At 38.3% G+C, this 10,646-nt stretch overlaps 1 protein-coding gene across 1 annotated transcript; it reads left to right on the forward strand.

Annotated features, from left to right (window-relative positions):
• The first annotated feature begins 1,517 nt into the window (after window positions 1–1,517).
• nrg4 (neuregulin 4) lies at window positions 1,518–6,212 on the forward strand. The gene is made up of 5 exons (XM_076262519.1): window positions 1,518–1,854; window positions 2,501–2,564; window positions 3,012–3,105; window positions 4,176–4,322; window positions 4,612–6,212. Exons 2-5 carry the CDS (start codon window positions 2,555–2,557, stop codon window positions 4,688–4,690), a joined length of 330 nt encoding a protein of 109 aa, XP_076118634.1. The 5' UTR covers window positions 1,518–1,854; window positions 2,501–2,554; the 3' UTR covers window positions 4,691–6,212.
• The last annotated feature ends 4,434 nt before the right edge of the window (window positions 6,213–10,646 follow it).

The raw sequence follows: 10,646 nt of genomic DNA on the forward strand, positions 1-10,646 counted from the left end.
AGCTTTACTACCCGATGGTTAAAGGAGACATCAGTTAATATACCGAAATCTTCCTTGAGTTTTCATATCATACAAGTCGGGAGCGAGAATAACTTCAGGATACTGTGATGTTACATCAATGAACAAATTAACAAAAATAAAATAAATATTTGACCCGAGCCATGAACTTCCCCGTCTATGTGGTTGAGAGGGGAATTTATTGACATGCCTCTTAAGGCCTTAGATGCAAACTGAAGGACAGGAGATTAATCTTAGTCGCTTTGGTGCCTTTTTTCAAATCATCATTAACGTTTGCACAACAGTTAGTACTTTTGTCAAAAAAGTTAATGCAAACTGCACCACATAAGCGTACCTTGCTTAGTCTATGTCTCAAAAGTTAGTATTTATAGGCCTACCAATTAAACTGTCAGTGCCATCAAAATGACAAGTCCTTACGCCATTGTTTATGTCAAAGATAGTCAAACTGTTTTCTGTTGTTGTCAATATGGCAGTTTGTAAGTATTTTCTAATGAACAATGTGCAAGGCATGCCTATTTTTTATGTAGCATAGCTATTTCAAAACTACAAAGTTACACATGATTTTGTGTGGAGGGGGTCGATTGCAAGAGCGTGGATATGTTTCTAAGTTTTTACTGTTGACAGACATTGTGACAGTATAATGAAAAAAAGGCTTTTAGAGCACTGTGCAAATTAAAAATGAACAATATACATTAAAACACTCTTTCGTTCCTGTCTGTCAGATCACATATATGTAGGCCTATATTCCAGACAGACTATGACAACTAGTCATGACAGCTAGTTCAACAATTTTGCATGTAATGGCTCAAATGATGAAATAAGGCCAATTTGTTGTATGGGGACTATTCAGCATGGAACCGGCATAGTGTATTTTGACCAACAGGACATGAGCAATTGAAAATGTAAAAGTGTATTAAAAAAAGATGGTATGGCATTTCAACAAGCAGTTTTGAGAATTTCAATTCTGATCTGGGAAATGCACCTAACAAAGCGACTGAGAAAAACTGTAAATAAAGCTGGGAAAGATGTAATGACATAAAATGGCAGAAACCTGCATGACCAAACAACAGTGTGATGTTTAGGTCTATTATCTGTTGGCATATCTGTAAAATGAAGGGGCGTTTTGAGTTCAAGTGACCCAAACTGCTTTATAGTACTAGACTGCATTGTAAGGGTGTCAGTATTTTTTTTTTCTTGAGGGCTACTGTACCTCTACTGCGTGGCTTTGATGGTTTTAAGTTACTGTTACATAAACAAAGAATGTAAACAAGCAAGCCAGGATAAGTAAGTTCTCATGATTCCTTTCATAGCTGTGGCTTTCTTTCCTCTTCCTTCCTTGCATAGCACACATTCTGCCAGGCCCTGTGTTTACCTACGTAAAACCTGTCGACTGTCACATTTAGGAAACAGGTGATCTCTAGACCACTCCTTTGCCAGACCTGACACTGCTGCAACAGAGTACGCAGACCTAATTTCACCTTTAGGCCACGCACAGGACACAGTTTCCTCTTTCAAAACAGTCTGAATAGCTCAGCTAACATCTGATGTCAAATGTCAGGATTTCAGACATGTCATGGTTAATGAGTGGGATGAGAATTAAGGTCATTCTTTAAAGCAAATTCTTGCCACATTAGTCAGACGCTTAATGAGAATCCCCGCCATTCACAATGTGGACAAACAGCAATCACAACATTTCTCCTGCTCAAGAGGATCACGCCCACACCATCTAAGTGCCTAATGTAGGTGTCCCAACAACACGTGTTATTTAAAGAAGCCAAAGTGACTCACCCAAAGGCTTTTGTTGAATCAGACGTGAAAACGAGCTGCTACTCAGAGGTAAGAAACATTTATGTGTTGTAAAAGTGAAATAAATGTTTTTTTTTTTAATTGAGTTTGTGTTTCTCTAGCACACTTTCAGAGGAAGGACTGAACTTGAGATTGAAAGAAAGAAACTAAGAAAGAAAAAAAAATCTAACTTAAGGTTTATGATGGCACTGCTGGACATAAATGTAGTGAAAAACCATCATAAATCTTTGAACACATGACTGTAGTCTGACAGAGATGTTTACTAACTGCATGAGAAAAATAAAATCATATTGTCCTTCAACAACTTACGGGGACGCATAACATTAACTTCATATTAATGGCGATAACTTTCAACTTAGTGTATCTAAAGGCAGTCATCCTAAATGCTTAAATGTTTACTATCTTATTACCTTGTTAGCTCCTGACTGAAGTTGCAGTCTTTCATCTACTAATATGCTAAGAGAATAAACTTATCACAACACCTATACCTGTATCCTGTATGGTTTTCTGTGAAACTAAAGTTGCAGTATTCTTCACTGGGAGTTATAAATAACATTTTCCTGAAAATGTTTCATGTTGAATATTGCGTCTGGGAGTATTTCTTGTTTGTCTTTTGTTATGGTATGAGCTTGCGATGAAACCACACCACATTCCTGGAATTGTCCTTCATTTCCAGGTTGAGTAATCGCAAGTTTCTTGGAAAAAGAAGAATCAGGAAAATAATATCCCAATGATGGCCGGTAAGCTGAGTTATTAAGATGAATGAAACTTAGGCTGAGGACATTTTGAAAGTAAATAATGCTTGGATGAGACATGCCCAGGTATCCAACTTGTAACTAAGCACCAAAATGAATGCTGATGACCTAAAACTGACCCATCTTTACACATTTGTCTAACCAATATTTTGTGACCTGATATTATACATGTATAGACTATGACAGACAGGAATCGTATTGCATTCATGTAAAAAAAAACTGTCTTTCTGAATTAACGTCAACGTCAATTAACTCGTTAATTCTGAAAAACTTTTTTTTTTCCATGAATGCAATACGCTTCTGTAAGGAATAACAAAAAGTTAAAAGGTCCATTAATTGACAAAATAAAGGTTAACAAAATGCTCATAAGTCATGAAGATAAATACAAGGTGCAGAGTTATTTTGCATTTATTTTTTTTATTTTTTTGCCAGATCATGGAGACCCATGTGATCCATCTGAAGCCTCTTTTTGCATGAATGGGGGATCATGCTACAAGATCCCCTCTGTCTCCACCCCCACCTGTCGGTAAGTAACACTCAAAAAGCCCATTCTCTAATGCAATAACCTCAGCTCCAACATGAGTGGAACTTACATAGACGTGCATATCCACACAATTCCCAGTCATATTTTCTGACAGTCAGTTGGCTGCTTCACCCTAGTAAGGTTGATTGGCCAGTCAGCAAAGTTTCACCTGATTTGACTCTTTTGGACTTTTGGTGTTTCGAGGGTAAAAGGTTCTATGTAGAATTGTGTAACTTGTGTAAGAACGCTGTGGAAGAACTTTTGTTTCTAACCAGCTAGTTCAATATCAGATTGATCTACATAGCTTGTGGTACAGAACTCAAACAGTTCCTTAGAAAGGCCATGTCTGTCCACGGCGTGTCTGAGCTGGTTGGGAGTAGCACCCGCAGGCTCAGTTTTCTCAGGGTGTCTAGTGAAATTTCAAGTTTTTCAGGTGCTCGCCCAGTTATTCAACATTTATTCTGTCGTGAAGCCACCATGCCTTATACAGATATGAGAGTTTAAGCACTGTATGTAGTCATATATCAACATATGTCTACTACCCAAGTTTCCTCTCTAATCTGTGTACTGTATATGAAACTGGTGTGATTGCTCTCCTATATGTGACAACTACTCCAAAAGGAACATTTCCCTCAGTCCCTAATGTAGTATAGTGTCATAACTTCTCCCAAAGTGTCAGTTCTGCCTGCTACATCTCTCCTTCACATCTCTCCTGCTTCATTGCTTGGTGTCCTTTAGGAAGAGGCTGTAAGTTTGTCAGAAAAATGTACTGTAAGTCTCTCTCCCTGCAGCACGTTCACCTCCCTTCTTTAGAGGAAACAACTTAACTTTTCTCTCACAGGGACTTTTAAGTAATGATGAACTTTGTCGCTTAACTAAAACTACAAGTGCACTAACCTCAACTACCAAGTCCAGACTCGTGACATGAGATTAGGATAAGGACAAGCTGTGAGAGATCCTGGCCTGATTTGAGGCCTTTGCACACTGAATCAGTATTTCTTGCAGACAAAATTCTTGCACGATTACAAAATAAAGCATGACTTCTTTACTGACCGACTGCTTTGCCTCTTTAGGTGCATTGATAACTACAAGGGCAGCCGATGTGAGCAGTTCCTGCTGGAGTCTAGGAGCAGCACCGAGTCTGGCATGATCGCAGCAGTGGTCATCATGGTCTTGCTCATCGTGGTGATGCTGGCTGTGATCATCTACTACACCTGCAAGTCAGTATAGTCTAGAGAGTCTGCGCAGTAAAAAAACAAACACACACACACACACACACACACACACACACACACACACACACACACACACACAAACAAATACAGGAGCAGAGACTGATGGAATTTGACTCTGAGAATTTGTATATCAAACTAGGTAGTAAGTTGGCAGGTTGAAATGACAAAACAGGCAACATGTAACATATAACTCCAACAACAAACACCCAGACATCTTTTCTACTGTGCCAGCTTGTGACATGCATTCATTCTGTGACGTCTCTCTTGTTTTCAGGCTGAAGAGGAGGAAAGAACAAAATCAGCCAACCAGAGAACAGTACTGGAAGGTCCAGCACAGGGAGCCAAGAGTATGACACTGTCCTGACCGAGCAGAGATCTGAGGACACAGCAAGAAGCTCCTGTGGTGTTGGAGAGCTCCATACACACCACTGGCACAGGTCTGAATTCAGCTAGAGCTGGGATGGACTAAGACCCCTCGAACAGACCGGCTATATACTTTAAAACACTTCACACTGGATTTAGTCTTCTAATGGTGTATTTTATTCAAAGTGGCAGTGCAGTGAATGCATGCGTGTTGAAAGGGCTTCTTCTGTGTAGCCCATGACCCTAGTTTTGCCAATGTTATGCTTCACCACTGGATGTCTGTCTCTGAAACTTTGTTGAAAATGTAACATTTCAATAGGAATCTTTTTAACATTAACTTCAGTATACAATCACCTTAGGCTTGTAATGTCATGTGACTGACAGGTATATAGTCAATGAGGGATGACTGTTATTATTGCATTTTATCAGATGATTATTTTGTTTGTCATTTGTTTAATGACAAAAGCAGTAACCTGTAAGAACAAACCAATGCCTTTGATGCTCTCATCAAAAAAAGTCGATTGAGTGATTAGTTGTTAGTGTTCAAAAAAGGAATACTTCTTATGAATGGCTAGGGTATCATGTTGATATAGGCAGGGTCCAGGGATCCTGTTGAAGGCCACCTTTTGAATGATACTGACTGGAAAGACTGACAGATGTTAGAAAGGTTAGAAAGAAACTAGGTTGTAGCTGACAGTCAACAACATTACTTGATCAGATCCTAATCAAGAGCCATAAGAATGGCAGGAAGAACAGCCACTGTTCACTTTCTGTGCACAACTTGCGCAATAGTTAAAACTGCATTAAGATAAACTGTCCATGCCTAATAACTTTGTAATTCTTTGCTTAATATCCCTTTAACACAGCTATTCCAATGAGGATTTAAAAACTCCAAAGTCAAAAAACACTCCTTAAATGGATTTGATACAAAGAATGTCAGTGAGAGCACTTATATCTGCCTGTCATTGGTTGTACGACTACTGCAATAACATTAACCGGGGGTTCAGTAAAACCTTACATTGGTTGTACTATCGGTTGTATTATACTAACCTATAAAACCACGAATAAGGCAAATGGTTTATAGACAACAGTTAACACAACCGGTATATTCACATTACGTGTTTAAGAGAACCCCAACATTCATATGTTGTAGCAGCACTGTGCATGTTGATCACAGAGGAAAGCCTGTGGTTAGGGCTAGAGAGGAACTTGGGAATGTGAAGAATGCAAAAGAATGTAGACATGATGCAGGCACATGAAAACATGCATTGCATTCATTTTTGGTCCTGTAAGAAGCATATACTTTAATGTGTGTACAAATATATTATATATTTTATTGTAAAACACTGTTTGTTCTTGTTTGTTGATGGTGATTTATTTTTGACATTGTTTATTTGGATGACCTGTTGACAGTGACTTAATGTCAGAGTATGTGTGGTAGATGGAATTGTATACAAAATAATCTGTTCAGTGTTGAGGGATACTACTTTTTAAATAAATAATATGATTGTGCATTGGTAGCATTGTATTGTGTTTGATGTGTGCGATTCACAAAATCCCTAAACCTTTTTTAGTATCTTGTATTAAAGGCTCTGCTTTCGTCATAGGAAACCATAGAAAATCATATAACTTACTGTATGCCCTCCTACTAGGGATGTCCCAGTGTGTTGTTCAGTTGTGTTGTTGCACCATCCATCGCACCATGAAGAAAGCATCTGTCAGGGTAGTGAGAATATGGAGAGCGCTCACTTGACTGAGTTCAATATGCAATATGTGCTGACATAACTGACAATAACACTTGTGCACAGTAGCCCTTCCCCATAAATATGTATGTGAATGTGTGTTTGCATACACACTCTCACTGCCACTCTGTCTCTCTCTAACACCGTCACAGTAAGAGAGTGACTTAAGCAGTTAATATTTGTAATGCTTTAATTTTTGTATCCTCTAAGCAGGGGCGCTGCTAGATAATTTGGGCCCTATGACAAACAATAATTCTGCAAATATATAGTATTATGGGAGGGAGGGCCCTCTGGGGGCCCCCTGTCAGTGTCGGGCCCTTAGAATCGCCCTAACAACCCCCTCCCCTTGCGGCCTACCTCTAAGTTACAAAAAATAAAAATAAGGATGTGACCATTTTTTAGTGTAGCTCTGGTATAGGGAGTCAGCTTTCATCAATTAACACAAATGAAATCCCACATGAAAACAAAAGAGGCATTTATAAATTCTATTTTCAAAAACATTAAACATATATCCTCTACTTTTCTCCCGGGACAGCCTTGATTAGATAGGCCCCTCTTCTGAGCTGGGTATAGTGCTCAAAGGTTTCTTACCACTCATAACTGCTGGGTGCTCATAGGGAGTTCATGCCTCAGGCTACGCAATAAGAAAATGGGCTTTGTAAATTAATCAATATAAACAAAGATAAATATAACTGGGACTACACTGGACTATTACATTATTGATCCTTTGTGTTGTTCTGAAGACATTTGTAGTCATGTAATGAGAGGTTCATTCTATTTTGTCAAGATACTGTAAGCATGCATTGCTGTTGTTATTACAAAAGGAAATCCTGCTGTGGGACGCACACTCTTTGCACCTTCTTATGACGGATAAGATTGAGAGACTATGACAAAATGTTTTTGAAGTGTACAGACCGGAGGACATGGATGGCTTTTAATTATATGAAATAATGCTACCACCTAGTGGTAGTATATTGAAAACATTATTTCCTACGGGTACGTAGGCCTACTGTACGTTGTCCTTTTTTGACTGCCCTCAATCAACTACGTATGGTGTATAGATGAATCATCCTAGGGCTGTAACAATCATAACTAGGGCTGTAACAATATGTCTACTCATACTAAACCATCATGGTGTGGACCTCAAGGTTCAATAAATATAAGCACATGGAGAATACATAATATATTTGATAAACTTCATGTTCATTCTCATTCGTAGACTGATAGATTGAGCAAATTATGGATAAAGGTTTACATGGCCAGATCAGGGGAGCCATTCGTAGAATGTCAGTCAGGGCCTCAGGGAGGTCAGGACTGTCTGAAACATAACATTATGGATTTTATTTTGTCAGAGGAATGACAAATCCATCAAATCTATAAAAGCATTCCGAGATTTTATTTTTATTTGTTCACACACACACAAACAATTCAATTCAATTTTATTTAAATAGCGCCTTTCGTGCAAACAGCAAAACAAGGTGCATAACAGAAATTAAAAGATAAAACAAAATAAATATAAAAATAATAAAAACAATACAATATATGTATATGAATATATATATATATAAACACCAAAGTGCAAGTCATAAAATAAGAAATGTATACACACATACATGCATACAGAACAAACCCATCAATTCATAAAATTCAAAACGGTCATGGATTAAGAAAAGGCAAGGCTAAAAAGGTATGTCTTAAGATGTTTTTTAAACAGTCCAGTTGACTGGGGCATTCTCAGCTCAGGTGGCAAGCTGTTCCAAAGGGAAGGACCATAGTGAGAGAAAGCTGCCTCCCCGGGTGTCTGTAGGAGGCCAGACTCTACATTTGACATATCCCCTACTAAAAGCAGTGAGCGCACACACACAGGGGGCAGCTGTGGACAACTACAGTGTCTGGGGAGAAGTTGGTGAGGATCAGGGATGCGTCAGTTAGTAGATTTTGAGGGTGGAAGGGTGGAGGGTGTTGAGGGCCTGCCTATCTTTCTGACTCCCTGGTCAGAAATCTTGCGAGGAGCTCCTGTGCATGGCCGGTTGATGATGCAGTGATGTTCCTTCCACTTGCAGATAATGGCCCTTGCTTACTGGAAGATTCTGAAGTTTTGAAATGCATCTGTAACTAGTTCCATCAATATGTTTTGCAACAATAAGATTATGAAGGTCTTTACTCATCATGAGATGTTTCTTGTGTGACACCGTGGTGGCGAAAAACCTTTTTATAGCCCATCAAAATGTACTAACCCAGCTTATATTAATTTGCAATTTGCATAGGAAGGGATAATTACTCTCTAACTATTTACAGATTCCAGGTCATTCCTTGCTTTTCCATACTGCTTTTTCTTAGCGTGTTCAATACTTTTTATTTCTGTCGGTCCACTTTATTACACCAAACTCTTATGGATTTAAATTTTTGGATTTTTTAATATGTGTGAATTCCGTGAGTTAATACTAATGTGTGGTGAAAATTTCAAGCGAATAGCCTCACTGGAAAGTACTGAAAAGGTAACACTTTACTTGACAGTATTGACATAAGAGTGACATGACACTGTCATGACACATGAACCCAAACCCTAACCCTAACCTCTAACCCTAACCCTAAAATGTTATGACAAAAAACAAATGTCACTTAATAACAGAAGCGTTATGTCATAAAGTGTATGACTTGTTTATGACACATTCATGACAGTGTCATGTCACTCTGTCATGGTCTGTCTAGCATACAGAGTATACATATATGTTACCTGACAGACAGGAACATCAGGATGTATAGAAAGATGTACAGTGCACAGTTCTGACCAAGGTGGCATTTTTCACTTGCAGAATGCTGTAAAATCCTTTGTTTTCTCTATGCTGCCAATGGCTTTCACCAGTAAAAACTTTGAAACACATCCACTGTCTTGCAATCAAACCTAATAATGTGTAACTTTGTAGTTTTGAAATAAAAAGTAGTACTGCCTTGCACATTGTTCATTAAAGAAATACTTACAGAGTAAACTGTTATATTGACGACAAGACAAATCAGTTTGACTATTGATATAAACAATGGCATCATGACTTGTCATTTTGATTGCACTGACCATTTCATTGCCATAAATATTTGCTTTTGAGGCATAAACTAAGCATTTTGAGTAAGACACATGCTTTTGCAGGTTATCCACTATGCTGTACAGTTTGCACTAATTGTTTTGAGAAATGCACTAAATGTTGGGCAAATGTTTATTATGATTCGAGAAATGCACCAAAGCTACTGAGAAAAACTGTAAAAGTCAAAAGCAATTACAGCATCTACATAATAATGATAATGCAAGTCAATGGCCACTGCAGCATGGAACCAATTCAATTCAGAAACAACTTATTTTCAGCACCTGCTATTCAAAGCACTTTTGCTGATTCCCGAATTCTCCATTGTGACTTACTGTCAATAACATTCCGTCTACTAACAATTGTAACATAGCATGAGGTCAAAGTCGTTTCCTTTTCATGTTCCTGTAACAAGAAAAACATAAACACTCAGATTAAGGACTTGGACAATGACAGTTGTGTCAATTAGTGCCCTTGGTGCCCCTCACAAAAGCAACCAGGAGGCCATTGCCAACCTCCCATTCCCTTCACACTCTTATGTTCATAAGTGTAAGTGTTTGTGCTTATGGGGGGTCCATTTATCTTGCAATTAGTTTTAGGTTAGGTGAAACTTTCTCACAGATTTCTCACAGCATTGAGCCACCCTAGATGTGAATTTCCCAAATATTAGCCGCGGTTTATACATTGATTTTGCAAAATTTCTTCACCTATGAGGTTAATACACGGGGGCAGTTAATATGGTATTAATAGTTTTTTTGTTTTGTTTTTTACTTGCATAAAACACTGTCCTGTGTAATACACAATGTGGCTAATACACAGGAAATGACTGAAACAGCAAAAAAAAGTACAAATAACCAGTAGATGGTGCTATTCTAATACACTTTTACTTCTTCTGGAAACTATCCACCTTTGTATTAGCCTTAGATTAGTCACAGCAGTCATGTAAACTCTGGCTCTGATATGTTGTGTTATCTGTGCCAATTAAACAATATCCTCCTAAGCTGACATAGAGCTAACATTAGCCTCTAAGCGCAATTTTATCTTTGACAAACTATCCCACCTATGCCACCTACTAAAGACATCAAGAGCTGGTCCTGAACATTACGGTGTATGAGATCCAGTTTAAT

Source organism: Alosa pseudoharengus, unplaced genomic scaffold, assembly GCF_046254945.1.
Source record: "Alosa pseudoharengus isolate Yale_2024_CS ecotype anadromous, Long Island Sound unplaced genomic scaffold, YU_APseudo_1.1 YU_APseudo_1.1_scf_10, whole genome shotgun sequence".
Classification (NCBI taxonomy): Eukaryota; Metazoa; Chordata; class Actinopteri; order Clupeiformes; family Clupeidae; genus Alosa; species Alosa pseudoharengus.